The sequence below is a fragment of the Dreissena polymorpha genome, chromosome 7 (genome assembly GCF_020536995.1).
Source record: "Dreissena polymorpha isolate Duluth1 chromosome 7, UMN_Dpol_1.0, whole genome shotgun sequence".
NCBI classification, from domain to species: domain Eukaryota; kingdom Metazoa; phylum Mollusca; class Bivalvia; order Myida; family Dreissenidae; genus Dreissena; species Dreissena polymorpha.
This window is the reverse complement of record NC_068361.1, coordinates 27,390,373-27,410,191: the sequence shown is the minus strand read 5'-3', so window position 1 is coordinate 27,410,191 and position 19,819 is coordinate 27,390,373. Positions and strand designations below refer to the sequence as shown.

At 33.5% G+C, this 19,819-nt stretch overlaps 2 protein-coding genes across 4 annotated transcripts in view; one reads left to right on the top strand and one right to left on the bottom strand.

Moving 5' to 3' along the window:
• Positions 1–2,702, bottom strand: part of LOC127838845 (serine/threonine-protein kinase TNNI3K-like) — a 38,823-nt gene extending 36,121 nt beyond the window's left edge. Inside the window, exon 1 of the mRNA XM_052366846.1 lies at positions 2,557–2,702. Within this exon, the coding sequence (XP_052222806.1) occupies positions 2,557–2,596 (40 nt within the window). The 5' untranslated portion in view covers positions 2,597–2,702. The remainder of the gene's footprint in view (positions 1–2,556) is intronic.
• Positions 2,703–7,822: 5,120 nt separating this feature from the next.
• LOC127838840 (uncharacterized) overlaps positions 7,823–19,819 on the top strand; it is a 134,603-nt gene continuing 122,606 nt past the window's right edge. For 2 of the 3 annotated variants that reach the window (XR_008029987.1, XR_008029986.1), the window contains exons 1-2: positions 7,823–8,917; positions 9,828–13,670. Coding sequence is in view for 1 of the 3 variants with exons in the window: in XM_052366837.1 (XP_052222797.1) it covers positions 8,611–8,917; positions 9,828–12,253 (2,733 nt within the window). In the remaining 2 variants the exon portion in view is untranslated. Of the gene's footprint in view, positions 8,918–9,827; positions 18,268–19,819 lie in introns of those variants that run through there. The other variant, XM_052366837.1, reaches the window with a different exon arrangement.

Genomic DNA, 19,819 nt, shown 5'->3' with positions numbered 1-19,819 from the left:
GTACTCATAAAAGCTCAGAGCATTTAAGAAGAAATATAAACCCACCAAAACAGAATGGACTCATCCGCGTCAGTTTTAATAATATTCAATATAAAATAATAACATCCATATCCACAGAACACGGTTAAAGCATATTTTGAGATATTTCGAGAGTATGTCAGAATGTATTTCCAAAGCTGAATGCACCCATCACTGTTTTACTTCATGATTACTCAGTTCAAAGACGCGCGAAAGTTATGCTGGCATATGTACTGTCTACAACGTCAAATTACACGCTTTGCATAAAAGTTGCTAAAAATAACTATAGAACCGATATAACTGACCTTGTGGCAAAGTGACAATTTTTGCATGAGCTAATTGATAACAAAATACATGTAGGCGTAATAATTGACCGTTTGAGAAGGCATAGAAAACGGCGTGTTTGTCGCACGTCTTCAGTGAAGATGGCACATGAAATAATTAAAGGGCGTCGGAATTTTTGATGGGATTAAATACGGAGGCACCTTTATCGGCGAGTAGAAATAATTTCCTTTTATAGTTTACGGATATATATAGGCTATTGTGTTTAGGTACCACCCGTATGTTGTTTTTTTTGTGATTTATTTATTTGCTCAAATGATTGTTGGTTTGTAGAACATATGACATATTGTTTTGCTGTATACATGAAGTAAATGTTGTATTAGAATACATATTTAATTTTTTGTATGTAAACTTTGAGATGTTGTGTAGGACATATGACATATTGCTCTCTGAGATGTTGTGTAAAACATGATATGACATATTACTCTTTGAGATGTTGTTTAGAACATATATCATATTACTCTGCTGTATACATGAAGTAAGTGTTGTATTAGAATACATGTTTTGTATTTATTAATCATTGAAATATTGTGTTTAAATGCATAGTGTTGTAGTGACAGTACAATGTAAGAAATAAATGTTAACATACATGTATCTTTTAATGTGTTGCTTTTTATATATTATCTCAGTAATTTGCTTAAATTGCAAAAAATCATTGACTCTCCTGCGTTATTATTAGGACTCTTAGAAGTTTGATTTTGACTCTTGAAAATATGGTCCCAAGAGTCCTTGACTCTTGAGATTTGAGGTCTAAGGAAAGCCCTGCCATGTTTATATATATTGAGTATACAAATACTCAGTGAATATGTAAACAATAAAAATAGATATACATAATATTGATGTTCATATATAATGTATGATGCTGTTATTCCATCTGTTTTAATGTACATGTATTTTTGTCAATTGAAGGTTCTGTGCATGCTGTAGTTATAAGAGCAAAAGGTTAATACAATATCTTCCCGGGCCCTAACATCGTCACGTTAAGAATTAGGTCAAGTAATATCTTGTATAAATAAAGAAAATTTGTTCAAAAGTACACTTAACTAGGTGAAAATCCCTTCTCCGCATGTATATCTCAAGTTTATTTCATCGCATTCCATGCACACATGTCCTTAATCTGTCTCCAAACACATGAATCAAAATGTCTGCCATTTGCAGGGTCCAAACATCGTCACATGGCTTGAATGGGCCAATCAAATTTCAAAGGAGCTTACCACAAGTAGTTCAGGCCACACTATAAAATGTTAAGTATTTATTGGTTTCAAATGTAAAATGTTTTCAACTTTAAACCTAACATTAAACACATGTAACAAAAAACCCAAACATATGGGTTAATGATTTATTCTTCATTACAGTTGTATGGAATGTCATATTCTTGGGCAGCCCGACGGATCGATCGTTGTTTACCTCAACCTCTGCTTTTAGTACCTTTCCTGGCAATTAATTATTGTATTTGGAATGGAATTTCCTTGAAAGGCACTATTATTAAAAATAAAACAGGAATTCAATTAACATTCTAAGATACGCTGTCTTAGCGCTTAAATTTGATTTTAATTAATTGTGTCGCTGTTAAAGGAAATGTGCACGATACAAATACCCTGTGTGGGGCCCAAAATACGTCATGAGCTTTTGCATCAACTTGATCACGTGACCTACAAAACCAGTCGACATGTATGTAGACCAAAAAATGTAAACATTGGATTTTAAAGCATACTATAGCTTGAATTCTGTACCAAAAAATGTATTTACTGTGTGTTTAATGGGCTTAAATGCATGTATTACCTGTTTTTTACGCATTTTTTTCATTTTTGCATTTGTGTTTCACCGTATGTTAACAAACCATAGTGTGTGTGACGTCACTGCACAAAATCAAGTGATAAAATCGCTAGATTAGAAAGAGTGACAATGTTCGGACACTGACGATGTTCGGGCCTTGGAGGATACTTTGATGAAATACTTATGCGAACATGTGTATAACATGTAAAAAAAACAAAACAATTAATCATTATTGACAAATAGGGGTTGCTAATACAGATTAAATTGATGAAAAACAAGAAAGTCTAACTCAACATTAACTAATTTTGTAGTATTTTAAATCAAGAACAGCACGACATTGTTAAGCTTACCATGTATCCGAATAATGACATTATCCGGTGAATTGTCAATACAAAAATTGCACTGATAGTACATGTTTACCTGCACAAGATATATTTGGCCTTGATTTATAGTTTCCCATTTTGATTCGTTTTCATTCGATATTCTTCTATTAACGAAAATGGATAAATAGACCACGAAAAAAAATCTTATTTAACTATTTTCTCTACATGTTGTTGTTGTTGTTGTTTCTCTTGGACGGACGAGATGGTTATCAGATAAATCGGCTAAACAATCGTGAAAAATTGACCAAGACCGAGCATAACAGTAACAAGTCCGTGCCGTCATATCAAGTCATGTGTTAAAATCCGATCGATTCAGCATTCGCGTATTTTTATCTTATATCTTTATAATTACAACGAATTGAGAACCATTAAATATGTTTGTTTGAGATAACGATACCCGTGACACTCACAGTACATCTGTGAAGGTAGATGCCCTGAATATATTGTTATTTATTTTCACAAGTCGTGCTATTAATGAATATCTTTGTTGATTACAGTAAAAAACGGTGTATAACGGAGCTCATTCATATAACACTCTCCGTCATAAGCAGAGAAGAAAGTACAATGAGAGAAACACCATGCCTTTGATAGCGGGTTTAAGAGCGAGTATATCTATAAAATAGTGTGCTGCCTAAAAGATGTTGTCTATGAAACAATGAATTGCTGAAAAAAACGGATCATAAATGTTAACATTATAATGTGTGTCGTGAAGTTTTCTTAAGGTAATATCCAAACCTAAAAAATATAAATAGGATAAGTGGAAATTTGGTTGGGTCGGTCGGGTTTTCCCTTAAGCTAAAAGAAAGAACAGACTAATCTAATTTAGCAGCATAAATGTACTAACGGATGAAAACTTCAATAAGTATTTTCCTATTATATCGCTCAATGTCGTACTGTCAATATATATCAATGTAATTTTAATTATTCATGCAATATATGTGTTCATCAGGAAGAATATTACCGGGGTAAGTTCATGTGTCAAGAATATGTCAAGAGCGGTACTTGCTTTATTTGGCTGTTTCCAATATTGTCAAACACCCCATAAGAAAGGTGACAAGCTGCCAGTGGATAAATTGTTACAGTATTATAATATACATGTTGTGCAATGTACTGCTCACTTCCGTTCATGTTTGCTGTTGTCAAAGACCTATAAAATACATGTATTCTGTAGGTATTTGGAATACCCTACGACAACAAATATTAACGATTAATTACGAAGAAATAATTCGTAATTCGTGACAAAATGGCCGACAGTAGCTGTCCCGGCATGTCCAAAATCAATGTCACGTGACTCTCGCGGAGTCACGCCCGCCGCGATATTTGATTGAATATAGCTAAAGAGGAGGAGAAGTTTCCAATATGTGTATTCTATAGGTCTTTGCTGTTGTTAAAGGGAATAGAAGCTGGGGTTACATTAATTTTATTCCGAATAAGTTGCTATAGTTTGATCCGGGTGATAAATTTTGTCGAAAAAATATATATTGACATGTGTGCATTGATTTGGTTTCAAAGGTATTCTATGTGGCGTGGCACTGGGGCTATGCACGGACTCTAGATTACACGGATATGAAACAGGACCGTTACGCAAAATATCTTGTTGTGTCTAAGTCACGTGACCGTATCGTAACTATCGATCTTTTATCGAAGCGCCGAGGTTATAAATTTGATGTACCCACTCATGTATTTTGTTAAATTATAGTTTCATTTCTAGACCGATTTTGACAATTTATATATCATTAGAAAGCTTACGTAACGTAGTTTTCAGATATATAAATATATATTAAGTTTTTCCTCTGATTTCGGCAGCCCGGCGAGTTATAACTTTAACTTTTGCAAATATCATACCGTTTTGGAGTTTTAGAATCTAGATTTACGATTGACATGTTCGTACTTAATACCGATTTGTAGCGTTTATATTTGGAGTTCAGTTTTAAAAATAACATCTTGCTTAGGAGAATAGAATTATGTATATGATAGAGAAAAAAATGGTTTAAAAATGAAAACAAGTAAGGAATGAAGGCGGAAAAAAGTAGCGCGCGGTCATAACGAACCGAACTGATGCTAAGGTCTTGGCGATTATGCTTTTGTTTAGATACCGGCCATTGAATTTCCTTTGCCATGATTATTATATTTTTCATGAAATGTATTGAAATATTTTGTTCTAGAGACATATCAATAAAGCTAAGTATTAATGAAGCTTAATAAATTAACGATTTCAGCTCTTGATTATAACACAGAAAGAGTTTTAATTTTATGATGAAACAGCGTATATAGCGGACCCTCTTGATATTTTTCGGCTTTGCATACTTCAAATATAATGGGTGTCAAAACATTCATCGTTTGTTGTTTATTATCAAAAAGGTAATTATGTAAAATTATATGAAATGTTATTAACCATAAATTATCAATTAATTAAAATTATTTCAAGATTCTTGAAAATCACGGTCAACTGTCTATGCATGTATATTGAAATATCTTTATAAGTTAACAGAGTTATAAATATATAGAATTCTAAATTAAAACTCTGTATTATTTGTATTTTTCAGAAAGATTATTTAACCCCGTTGTGGTCGAATGAGAATGCTGTTTTTAACTATGTTGTTCCGTACACTACCATACACTCTTTATAGGACTACGAAATGACGGAGTTTTTTACCGGTATCCGCTAAATACGTTAAATGTTAAGAATTAGATTTTTTAAATGTTTAAAATGTACATGTATAGGTATTAAGCACTTATAATTATTATGATTAAGCTGGCTGACATCTAAACAGTATTTAGTTTATGGCAATCTGTATGGGCAGATGACTATAAATGTTTTCAATACGCTACATATCTTATAAACGCAAACTTGAGTATTTGGCGTTACATTACTCCAAGAAATGACCACTAATACCACGAGAAGACATGGAGGTATCATAAAAAGTGTAAACTGACCAGACATTGCCACCTGTGGTTAGGGACCAATATACAAGTATAGGTCCCTGCTGTGGCGTATGACACCATATTGTTATTTAGTATTGGTCGGCACAGTATCTGATCATAACGAGATAATTGGTTTGTGCTGAACACAGGGGCAATAAAACCACAGATCTATCAATAAACAAGATTATTGAGATATCTTTTTTTGAACACCGCGATAAAAATGCTCAAACCATGGACTCTAGATTACACGGATAAGAAACATGGCAACATTCTCAGAATCATCGCTGCTATATGTGTAATCACCTAACAATTCGTCTAAAAATAATTTATATATTTGAGTTGAAGACGATGTACTGTTGTATAAGTCTGAACAAACTATCTGTCTTCCTGTCTAAATCTAAGCCGTCATCGTCCCGGTGAAAAAAAATCTGATTTTGAATAGTTGGACATGATGCCCTGATGTCAAAATACGAAATGACCCGCGTAACACCGACCGTGATTTTCAAGAATCTTTAATAAATTGATAATTTAAGGTAAATAACATTTCAAATAATTATACATAATTACCTTGTTTATAATAAACAGCAAACGATGAATGTTTTTGACACCCATTTTATTTCAAGTATGCATGCAAAGCCGAATAATATCGAGAGGGTCCGCTATATACGCTGTTTCATCATAAATTTAACACCCTTTTTGTGTTATAAACAAGAGATAAAATTGTTAATTGATTAAGATTCATTTATAATAAGCTTTATTGATATGTTTCGTGAACAAAATACTACAATATATTCCATAAAAATATAATAATATGTCAAAGGAAATTCAATGGCCGGTTTCTAAACAAAAGCATAATCGCAAAGACCGTAGCATCAGTTCAGTGCGTTAGGAACGCGCGCTACTTTTTCCCGCCTTCATTCCTTAATTACTTTCGTTTTTAAACAAAAATTTTTTCTATCGTATACAGAATTCTATTCTCCTAAGCAAGATGTAATTTTTAAAACTGAACTCTAAATATAAACGCTACAAATTGGTATTAAGTACAAACATGTCAACCGTAAATCTAGATTCTAAAACTCCAAAACGGTATGATATTTGCAAAAGTTAAAGTTATAACTCGCCGGGCTGTCGAAATCAGAAGAACCACTTAATATATATTTATATATCTGTTTACTACGTAACGTAAGCTTTCTAATGATATATAATTTGTCAAAATCGGCCGAGAAATGGAACTATAATTTAACAAAAGACGTGAGTGGGTACATCAAAATGTATAACCTCGGCGCTAAGCTGTACGCTGATTGTAAAAGATCGATAGCCACAACACGTTAAAACGCGCGGTGGTAAAACATAAAATGTGTATTTCTTGTGTTTAACTCGCTATAAATCCATTAATAACAACGGGAATATACTAAAAGTTATATTTTTTTGAAAGAGAAATTAATAAGCAACATGATAACGTACAAACCAATAAAATCGGATGAATAGTTTTTGCATAAGATTGAATTTACTACAGTAAGGGTCAAATACTCGATTCATCTCCTGTCAATATACACTCCGTGGGCTATGTAACAACACGTTTTGCAATAAATTTATTGCAAAACGGGTTGGAGTGTCTTATTGCAATTTAATTTTTTTTATAACAACCCGTTTTGCAATAAACCCGGTTTGCAATTAAATCATCGCATATTTATTTGCCATTATTTTATTGCAAAACGAGTATGTGTGTCTTATTGCAATATGAACATTTTATAACAACCCGTTTTGCAATCAAATCATCACTATTGTATTAATTAATTGGATTGGAGTAGTTAAAAGGGAGTTTCAAATGTTTTATTGAAATGATATTGTTTTAAAAAATAGACAAAACTCTGAGTTTAGACTTAAAATTAGAATGCATGGAAGTTGGTGAATTTCGAGATTAAATACGATAAAACAACACATAATGTGTATCGAACGTGATTTCAAACAATTTAGTTATAAAGTTAAGATAACGCAAAAATGCAATAATTTATGGAAAAACGTGTTGATATGTCTTATTGCAATGTGAATTTTGTGTAACAACCCGTTTCGAAATAAAATCGTCACATATATACTAATTGTTTCATATTGATTTAAAACGGTATAAAGGAAGTTTTAAATGTCGTCTTCATTTAAGAATACTTACAAATTCTTCTATGAAAAGTTCATGTAGTGCATTAAATCCTCAAATCTAGTTGTTTTGTTACTTTGTATGAGGAACAACTAGCAATTGAGAAGTCTAAAGACGGTGCGGTCCTCACATTTTGTGTCCGAAAATATGGTCCGGATTGATAGGTCCGTATTGTCCTTAATTAATATTAATTCAACTCCAAAAATAATGGAGACATAATATTTGCAAAGGTTATAGTTAAAAAACTTCGTAAAAAAATAATTTCAATTTACTCACACTCTATGAACAGATCTTCCGTGATTACATCGTTGTGGAATTGCCTGCGGTAAAAATAATGAATCATGGCCTATTCTTAAAAAAACTGCGGTTTCCCTAGTAAATGGAAACTTTGAAAACTGCGCCATTGACACTTCCTGTTTACTTTCTACTTAGTAACTTGATGAGCGTCTTATTTCGGCATAAAAGGTTGAACTTTTTTGGGTTTGAATAAACTCGAAGAAAATATGAATCATATATTGCTCCTTAAACTCTCTAGAACACATAGATTACATTATGGCTGAATGATTCACAAATATCATACATTCACAGTTCTATCTATCTATACTGTCTAACTCCCCGTGCGGGTATTTTTGACAGGTATTGACTTAATGTGACTGTTGTTTGTAAGGATTGAGAGTTAATGTAACCACCAAAAGATGCAATATAAACCAGGAAGAACTACTGACATGATTTCGTCATCATGTGTTATATTTGATAACAATGAAATATAAACCAGGAAGAACTACTGACATGATTTCGTCATCATCCATCATGTGTTATGTTTGGTGACAAATGTTTTTTTTATACCAAATACTTTGGACTTGACACATAAAGACATTACTTAATAAACATAAGAAAATGATGTATTTATCATTAATGAAAATAATAAAGTGTGGTATAAGACTTAATCAATTACAAGTTTATTTGACAGTGATATATTAATTGATATCAATGTCAATTGAATAAACCATTTGTATGCAGTGCCTAGTGAAGAATGAACAACTGACAATGTTTGTGTATTTGAGGAATGAAGGACAGATTGTTAGAGTTCCTAGTGTCACTTTAAAGGATTGCCATAGACCAAGTATTGGCACCTACAATGAGGAAAGGATAGAGCCTGCCCTCTGGTACAAGGTTCTGATTCTTGACTCGATCTACATAGACTGTGATAACAGGGTCATATACTGGAACTGCCATAGAAAGGAGGAATTCATTACGATGCACGCCTCGCCATTGTTTGACCTAACACCAGGAAAGCTTTCAACATACTATCATGATAAAGGTTTGTATAAAACTTGTACTGTTTTATGTTAAGTAGTAGAAATAAAACAAAGTAATGTCATATGGGGGAATGAGAAAAACTATTCTTATCCGTATTGTTTAATCTTCATATTTGTTTGTTTTGTTTGAATGTATCCCTTATTTTATTAACTTTAATCCCAATTCTTTCCTTAGTATTACCTTGATTATTGTAAAATACTTGCATCATAATTCAGTCAAATTCAAACTAGGCAAATTTTTACAGGACAGTAGGTCTTGTAAAATGGGAAAAAATACAGGACCTCCTCTTTTTTTACAGTACCTATCGGTTACAGAATATAATAGTAAAATAACTTGGTTTCATTGCTGGAATCAAGGTGTTAATGATATAAAATGATAAATGATTAAAAAGCTATTAATTTCATTGTTACACATTTGTATTTGACGTTAAATAATATAAATGCCATACATGGTACTAGTTTTGTCAAGTAAAAACATTATAAAAAAAATGTTGAACACATGTAAAAAGTAAATATACATTTCCTCATCAACCATTCTAATTTTCCACCGGGAATCGCTCCTTCTTAATATCTTAAGATCATTTTCCAAAATAAAAGTAGCCGATACTTGTTTACTAATCCAACTTGTTGACGCTCTCAAATATTAAGCTACTTTTTATATTGGTAATATTTGGTATAGAATTTAGCCCATATAAAAAGTATCTCTAAATCATTTGCACGTACTGGACAAGCGGTCCTGTAAATTTGACCGACAGGCAGGACCTTAAAAAAAAATTACAGGACATGAGTCATGATTGTCCATCGGTCCGGCCATGTTTGGCTGACACTGCATAAGTTCATATGAATACACACTGTCATTCATTAAAGAGTAAAAAGGTATTTTGGCTAATTGTTGTTGGTTTTTTGTTGCAGAAAAAATATTCCGCGATGGGCAGCTGTATGACTTTGATCCAAACGTGGACGAGATGTTTGAAACAAGCAGGAACATAAGCAGAGATTTAAATCCAGACTTGATAGACAAGGAAGGGAACAGAAAGTGCTATGAAGAGTTGTTAAAGTTACTACATGTTTTTGTTTTACCAGAAGTCTGTTTTTACCCAAAGGACAGGACTGTAGTTGAAAGTGTTTTAGCTGAAATTGAAAAAGTACATGAAAAAATTGAAGAAGACATTGAGTATAAAGGCCGAATGAAAAAGAATACAGAAAATTCATTAAGGAAGTTAAGGAATAAAATTCTGCAGACTGAAGACTTCTCTAGTCAAAGATATGTTGCATCACTTCAGGACAGTTTTCTCAAAGTCTTTCTCCAACATTTGGACAAAGAGTTGAGGACATTAAATGAATCGTTACTTCAGAATGAGAGAGAAATTAAACTGTACAGAGATTCAGAAATAAAGAAAGATTCATCAAAATTAGAACAGGTGAGAACTGAGCGTGATGGCATATTGGAATCAATCACCAAGGCCACAATAGCAAGAGAGGAGATCAAGAATGTTGTTTTGAGAAGTCATGTGAAAAAAAGGTTTTCACGTACCATAACAAAGCCGTCAGATCTTCATGAGTTATATGTGGAAGTGAGTAAAAGAGTTGATGTTTTGAGTGGGGAGATAAAAGAAAAGATTTATGCAAAAATCAAAGTTTCTAGTGTTAGAGAAGCAGTGTTGTTGACCATGAAAGAAATAGACACTGATGGCCGGTCGTTTGGTTTTAATAGGAAAAAAGGTACATTTGAAACGGAAACTGACCTATTTGACCCAAACAAACTGCCTGAAGACTGGGCTACACTTAATGATAAGGTCAAAACCTATCTCATTGTTAAACCAATTGGCTATCGCACTAAGTATGAAAAGTTTTGTGAACGAGTTAAAAACCAATGTCAGCGTTTGATTGAGGACACAAAATTATTTACTGGAATGTCCGACTTGGTTGAACCTTTATCCCCTGAAACGGAAGATTTTATTAGTATTATTGGTGACAAAAGTGTGAGAAGGCCATCGAAAATGGCTCCAAACTGTCCACCTGGTACGGTACATGGAGTGCTGAAAAGGGAACGCAGTTTTTCAACAAGATGGTCCATGGGTAGCATATCAAGGGCTGACTGCGAAAGGATTTGTAAAGATGTTACCAAGCACATTGAGGAGATGGCCTATGATCTAGCTCTCGAAATTCAAGGTAACCAGTGTCAGCACCTACAACAAAACTTTGTGAACAAAGTATACATTTGCTATGAACAGCATGTGGCAGAAGAATTGATGCCAATTCTGTGTGATTTGTATGAACAGAGCTACAGAGCTCAATGCTTTAGTCTCTCAGAATGGCTGAAAAGATATTCAGCTTCTGATGTAGGATATGGCGAGGAGACATTTAGAAAATTGTTGGAGAATCCGTTGGACCATAGTCTAACACGACCGAGAAGTATGTATGTAAATAACCTTATTGTGGGTGATAAACATGACAGAACAAAAGCAAGAGCAACCACTGGCTATGTCAGTATGACTAGTGTGCCAATTGATCAGCTATACAGTCAGTCTGATGGGCAAGACGACTCTATGCCCATGTCTTTTATCGGAGCATTGGCATTGGGTCTTGAAGAATATCTCAAAATGGACCTCGATTGTAAAGATCATTTACCCAATCCCAGTGCAAGCATACCTCCATCAGCTTTTAGTCAGGAGAATCAGCATGATAGTGTCTTTGAAGATGAAATGGTAAGCCACTCTGCTGAAGATTCAAACACTGATTATCAGCTTCAGGAAGTCAGTGAATATAAAGTGATTGCTCCTCACGAAACAACTGTCAATCAGACCCAATCTGAAGCAATTGCAAATGGTGCAGGTGATCCAGTCTGCGTGGTTGTGGTAGATGAAACCATTTACAAGAGGGACCATGGAACAGATGATTCTGAAGAAGTTATTATGCGGAAACATGATCAAGCTGTTCCGGAAGTAAGTGTTCTGCAAACATTACGAAGTAGGTTTTACCAAATGTTTGACAAGTTTTATACAATAATTGAAGAGGAGAACGCAGCTAATACTCTGTTCAGCAAATTACGGAACGTAACCAGAGCAATCAAATTCATAGAAGAGCAGATTTCTAAACACCAGACTAAGAGGGCAGATCTTTGTGCTGATGACTTGCTAGATGTTCTTCTTCTCCTTTTGCGTAAGCTTGAACCTGAAAAGTTTCTGCAGTTTTATGCGCACCTGAATTTGCTCATTCATCTCAGTCCCCAGTTCATGCAGGGTAACGCCCACGACTATTCTCTCGTAACCATCAGCGTTGCTTATCAGCACCTCTTTGAACAGCAGCTGCTGCATAAGAATTCAGTTTGTGTATAGTTGTTCCGTATGTTATACCCTAAGAATTCAGGATGTGCATAGTGGTACAGTATGCGATACCCTGCATTTAAAAATACAAGCATTCAGGATGTGCATACTGGAACTGTACATGTATGTGATATGCTGCATGAGAATTTAGTGTGTGTATTGTGGTACCGTATGTAATACGCTGCATACAAATTTAGTATTTGTATAGTTTTACCGTATGTAATACGCTGCATACAAATTTAGTATTTGTAAAGTTTTACCGTATGTAATACGCTGCAGGAAAATTCAGTATGTCATTGTGTATACATGTAGTTGAACCATAATTATGTGATTGCTGCATGAGAATTCCGTATTTGTATAGTTGTACTTTATGTGATCCTCAGTGATTTTTTCAAATTCTTGTGATTGGGGTGTATTTTGACATAACATTTACCAGGTACCAACTTTCCCTTTACTTAAACAGCTCCATGTTTTTGGTAAAATTGTATTTCTCTGTTTTATTTTCCCCTTTAACTTGATTTTCAATAGTTCAATCTGTATTCACACATGACTTGATAGTTGTTCAAAGAGTATTTATCACTTACAATATACCTTGTTTCCCATTTGATACAACAATTACAATTTAAGAAAGTGACTTTTATGGGCTACATTTTCTTTGATGGACCAATCACGCATTATTTTGATAAGAGGGTATCACATCAGTTTACAGCTAGCTATAAAAATTTAAAACCACATACAAATAAAGTTTATATGTCATTTAACAAGTGATAAAAAATTATGTTACCAAAACTTTTTGTGAAAAAAACTTTCACTTGTATATTTTTATGCCCCCCTTCGAAGGAGAGGGGGTATATTGTTTTGCACATGTCGGTCGCTCCATCCACCAGATGGTTTCCGGATGATAACTCAAGAACGCTTAGGCCTAGGATCATGAAACTTCATAGGTACATTGATCATGACTGGCAGATGACCCCTATTGATTTTCAGGACACTACATGTAGGTCAAAGGTCACAGTGACTCAAAATAGTAAAATGGTTTCCGGATGATAACTCAAGAATGTTTACGCCTAGGAACATGAAACTTATAGGTACATTGATCATGACCAGCAGATGACCCCTATTGATTTTCAGGTTATTAGGTCAAAGGTCAAGGTCACAATGACTCGAAACAGTAAAATAGATTCCGGATGATAACTCAAGAATGCTTATGGCTAGGATCATGAAACTTCATAGGTACATTGATCATGACTGGCAAATGACCCCTATAAATTTTCAGGTCACTAGGTCAAAGGTCAAGGTCACAGTGACTCAAAACAGTAAAATGGTTTCCTGAAGATAACTCAAGAATAATTAGGCCTAGGATCATGAAACTTCATAGGTACATTGATCATGACTGGCAGATGACCCCTATTGATTTTCAGGTCACTAGGTTAAAGGTCAAGGTCACAGTGACACAAAACGTATTCACACAATGGCTGCCACTACAACAGACAGCCCATATGGGGGGCATGCATGTTTTACAAACAGCCCTTGTTAAAAGTTACATTTATGATTATATTAAATTCTCATCATGTTTACATGTATGTTAATTACTAATCACGGCCAAACATCATAAAATATGAAGACATGGTACATGGCAAGCAAGTTTCAATTTGCTCATTTTTGACTACTGAAAAAAATAGCCTTGCATCATTTTGACACATTTTGTTTTGCACAATCCAATTTGAAAAAAAAAACAGAAATGGTCATTTATGGAAATAGTAAAGCGTTTGTCAATCTTTTATTCATTATTATGATAAATAAGCTATTACAAAACCATAAACTTGCATGAAGTTACTTCAGTATTTTCACCAATATCATTTTTATTTTGACCCCTCATTATTTTGAGACCTTGGGTCATTTTGACTCTTGATTTTCAAAACCTACTGAAATCTCTGCATGTATTTTGGTATTTTATAACAACCTTAATGTTTTTACAACATCAAACAAATTTTTTAGGGCATTGTAATATATGTATACTTGAATTTTTATGTCAAGTTCGATGCATTAGCATTCATTTTATGAAAGAACTTTTGTTCTTTAAAGGGACTTGTTCACAGTTGAGCAACATTACAATTGTCAAAAAGATTGTCATGGATTTAGAACAAATGTATGTTTTATATTTGAACAAGCAAATTAACAACTCCTGACTATAAAAAAATGTTTGTCATATTTGTTCATTAAGTGATTATCACCAATCCAAATTGGAAAAATAATACAGCATTTGTATTAAACGCTTTTAGCAATAAATTAGCAAAAACAATTGTATTGCCTACACAGCGTTTCAAGTACTGCCCCTTTCAAAAGTCTGCATCGTGGTGGTGGTAGCGGATAGGCTTTTGCTTCTAGAGGTCCCTGTTTAAACCCTAGGATAGGCACATTTTTATACTTAATCTTTTTCCTTGGTATAATAATTTATTAAAAACCATCCCAAATATAAATGTTTGCTAAGAAAATTCATTGAATGACAAAATATGAGAATCTGTGAATATGTCCCTTTAAATTGATCAAATAAATTATTGTTTCAATGGTGCATTATTGATTATTGGTGCAATATTTAGTCTTATACAGGAACAAATATTGTGTATTTTACTGATGTTCATTAGATTTAGATGCAGGTTTGTTGTTACTTTAAGTAATTTCTTTGTTACGCTCATTTGATTTATGGCTAGGCTTTAACCCATTTATGCCTAGTGTCTAGAAAAAAATAAACGACCTTGGCAAACAGCATAGACCCAGATGAGACACCGCATGATGCGGCGTCTCATCAGGGTCTGCGCTGTTTTCTTAAAAGAATTTCTGTAAAAAATGTCTAAAGAAAGAAATAAATATTATAGACATTCCTAATTTTGGAAATCAATTGATCCAATTAAGAAGGATGGGAGAGTCCACTAGGCATAAATGGATTAAAATAGGTTTGTTTCAGGCTCTAGACCTAAAAAAGAATGAGACCCTGAAGATTGCTTTAAGATGCCAGCAGGTCACAAAAATACAGCTCCCGCTTAAGAAAATTTGCAGCAAGTAAAGTGGAGATGAAGAGCGAATATTTATAACAAATAAACGCTGATCACTTTCTTGTTGATATCGCTGGAAAGTGAGCAGCATTTAAACAATAAATACAAGTAGAAAAAGGTATAAAACCCTGAAAAATATCGGCATGGATGTTGCCATCTTGTTTGTCACATGATAACCCCCCTTTTATAATAAAAGTTTATATATTTCATTACCATCAATTTAAGTTGTACCAAACACTTAAATGCCCAATGATTCACACATATCTGAATTGTGTGCCCTTGACGATAGATGACCCAGCTGTATGGATAGATATAGTGATGTATCAACTTCAGACATATGTTTCAGTAATTTAAATGCTTAACCTTTACCACTAAGATATTCCCTTTGACATGTTTGTAGCCCCTTTAAAGATCAAATTTAAGTTCAGACCTTTCACACTTTAGTCACATCTCTTCTGAGCGAGATATGACGTCTCCAAGTTTCCCTTTAAAGGTACACGTTCAAATATTGGCACATTGATGCTTTTAAAGGTTTTTTCTTTATAAGTAACCATGATAACTGCTGTCAGAATATCCTCCTGTTCTGCATAATTATACCCCCATTACCATTGGTAATGGGGGCTATATAGGAGTCACTTTGTCGGTCGGTCTGGCGGTCTGTCTGTCTCGAAATTTCATCTGATCTTCACCAAACTTGGTCACAAGTTGTATCTAGTTTTGACTGTTGTTTTTGATCAACAATCTTTGCTTACTACTATTTCACAAATGTTCTGCCATTACATCTTAAGTTTAAAACCTATATATGATGCATTTTGGATTATTTTATAATGGGATGATGAACATGTTAAAATATATATAATATAATATTATATTTTTAAAGTGTTACTTACTGATCAAACTTGTACCTTACCTTTTCTGTTCGCAAATACTTTTACAAATAAATTGAATGTTATGAATTATAAATTTTAGACTGTATTTTAAACTTAAGACCTAAAGAGATTACCTTGGTGACAGATAAATAATAATAAATATTTAAATAATAATAAATTTATTTATAAATTTTTGTATACAGTTGTATTATAATACATTTCCTTTGAAGACTGGTTATTTTTTAATGACGTAATTCAGAATTATGTATAATTTTGTGACAAATACTTACTATTGTATAATGTTGTATTTCTTTTTGAACAAAAGATTAATGAGGAGTGGTGTCATGCTTAAAAACCATAACCGTTCACTTTCTTAAATAAGAGTTATTACTCTTTGTTATTTTTGTATGATTGAACTTTTCAGAGCTATAATATCAGATAAGATATAACATTTTGATTATTATTAAACCATTCAAATAAAATGTCTACAATGAGGAATACATTAATTACAATTTTATAAAAGATTTATAAATTATCATATGTCAAAATAAATATAAAAAAATAATAATAAAAGGGCAGGGCGGGACTTCAGAAGGGCAAGGCTGGGCTTTGGAAGGGCAGGGCGGGGCGCCCTTCCATGTAGGCCTAGCTGGAGCACCGATTGTGTCCTATATGCATACTCTATTTGTGCAGCTGTTGGTATTTATTTTCCAAGATTAATGACAGCATAATAGTTAGTTAATATTTTAACACGATTCCAGTAATAGAACTAATTGAGGTATCTGGGCAGCGCTAAATTTAGACTGAATCATCAGAAAATGGGTCTCATGCCATATGCCACTAGTGTAGCTCCCTGCCTGCACATGCATTTATTAGCCACGAAACCTTGCACAACATCATAGCTGACAGAATAGCTCCCTACCAGACTATGTGATTGGGCAAGCTTGTCTTGAGCTTTGCTGGTCCATATGGCAGAAGACCCATTTTGCATGACGCCACTCAAATATTCATGCATACAGGTCACTGTCATATGTGGTTGAGTGCTTTAGTCCCTATGAAATATACGTTTCCACATAAACATTTTAAAGATGATCTTTTTATGAAATCTTCATTTGCTCAGGTTTGATTTTACAAGAGTGATAGTTATGCGTGTTATCTTGGAGTGTTATCTTGCCAAATGTGATGTTTGTACATGTACATGTATTGTGTGTTCTTTTAAATTGTAATATCTGAAATCGAAAGTGCTTTTGCTACCTTTTAACTGTTGAAATAATAGTTTTTACTGATTCACTAACAGAAACATGTACTAAAATGAAGACAACAATTGTTATACAAAATTGCAGTTTATCTTAAAAAAGTCTTATATGTACATTGGTTCATATATATATGGCTTGTATTCTGTAAACAGTACATTAGTGTCGCTATATTTGAAACATTTTTCTGATAAAAACTCTATAAAAGTTTATGCAATCATAAATCTTTTCATACATTTTATAAAACATCAATCTGTATTATGGTCACTTGTGGAATGCTTACAGATTATATTTTAACACTGCTTTTTGCATAAGGTATATGAAAAATTCACAGGAATCAAGATGCCCATTTTTGCATGTTCAACTGTGAGACTCTGGGATCAGCATAAAAGTATTGTAAAGATGTATTGTTTACAAAAAAAAAACACTATTGGCCAGTATTGAGGGACATGTGAGCTTGTTGAATAGAAAATGACTCATCACTCTGCTATTCCTCTTTTAAGTTGATTTTCACAAATTAGTATTTTCAGTAATATACGTATATGTCAAACACGTTTTATGTATGGTAATATAACATTTTATAATGAACAATAGGACTTTGTATGATGAACAAGTGACATGTTGTCATGCTCATGATAAGTTAAGTTGTGAAGAAGTTAAACGGATTCATGCGTGTGTGTATTTTTTTATGAAATGATACATATATGTTTATGTATTAATTTAAAATCCACCGAAAACTGAGTGTTATTTTTGTTCTGTTATATTTTTTGCACACATTGTTGGCATTTTATACTAGATGTTTGTTTTATATACCCAAATACCCAAATATTGTTTATTAAATATTTGATTTATACATGAGTTATTGCACCGTCCACTGCTCAATGGTTTAATATGATAAATGAAGCGAACGACTGTTTAAACAAGGCGTTGACTGCAGTGCAATAGGTTTACTATTTGGAGTCCCTTAACGCCGAAAACATCTTCAATGAAAGAATGTGGTTAAATTCTTAACCGTCATGTTGCACTGACTATATCTGTACACAATATGGGTCGTTTCTAAATCAAATTCAATGTCCTTTTTCTCAGCGATATCTAGATTAAAGTTCAACAATTGAACATTCAGCAAATGTTTCACGCGTGGAAAAACAATTTTGCGCATCCCCTTATCTTATATATTTCGACACACGTCAACAAAATCATGAAGTGCACTTCTAGATTAAAACAAACTATTTGCGAAACGATATTCTACCAAATACACATATCAGCTGTGTTATCATCAAGTCTTCCCCGTATATTTGATTTGTTGCCATGCACGTGCTCATAAAAGTGTATCGCCAATAGAGAGTGTAATTTTTAAGACAGATGCCCGTCAGTCAGACGATTTTATGGACGAATACAATTAGTACATAGCCGTGTTAACATATTTCTATTTAATAGCATGTTATTTAAAAGAAAGATGCGGGAATAAAGTGTCGCCAAGAATGTTAATGCTAGTTGAATGGACCGAAAACTGACTTAAAACTACGCATGTAATAATTATAAACAAAGATGGCAATTCAGTTGAAAGCCCGTGCAAAGACCTATAGATAACATGTTTTTCTATTTTCTATTGGTCTTTGGCCCGTGGAACACCGTTGTGGATTTTATTAGAAATTGACGCTTCGCTGAGGGCTCTTGAGCTGTGACGACCAATCGAAATACTCTCTGAGGTTTAAACCTCAACTATGGAGGAATAAGCCCGATAAATATCGATGACACTAAATTCATGTTTCCATAAGCCATGTATATCAAACAATAGACGTTTCCCGAATTGCGTGGGTGGAAACACACTAATCCCTAGATACAAACAACTCTGACCCATCTTACCCACCGAATGAAGTTTCAGTCATTTAATAACACTTTATGTGGTATTTGATTTTCAAATGAGTGTGGATTTATGAGCTTTATTTTTACCAGCTGATTTGTGGGTTTTCCCAAAAGCAAGTGCATTCCGGGATAAGTCTATTATGTGTGCTTTCTGAATACGCAGGGTCAAGTTAATATCACCGTAAGTAAAAATAATAAATAACATCTTTCCAAATGATTGAACCCATAATATACCAACTCTCGTCGTGCGGTCAATTTTATCGTCAACCAACTCTCGGTCAATTTTATCGTCAACCAACTCTCGGTCAATTTTATCGTCAACCAAATCTCGGCGTAAGGTCAATTTTATCGTCAACCAAATCTCGTTGTATGTTCAATTTTATTGTCAACCAAATCTAGTTGAAAAGTCAATTTTATCGTCAACCAAATCTTGTTGTAAGGTCAATTCTATCGTCAACCAAATCTTGTTGTAAGGTCAATTTTATCGTCAACCAAATCTTGTTGTAAATCAATGTTATCGTCAACCAAATCTCGTTG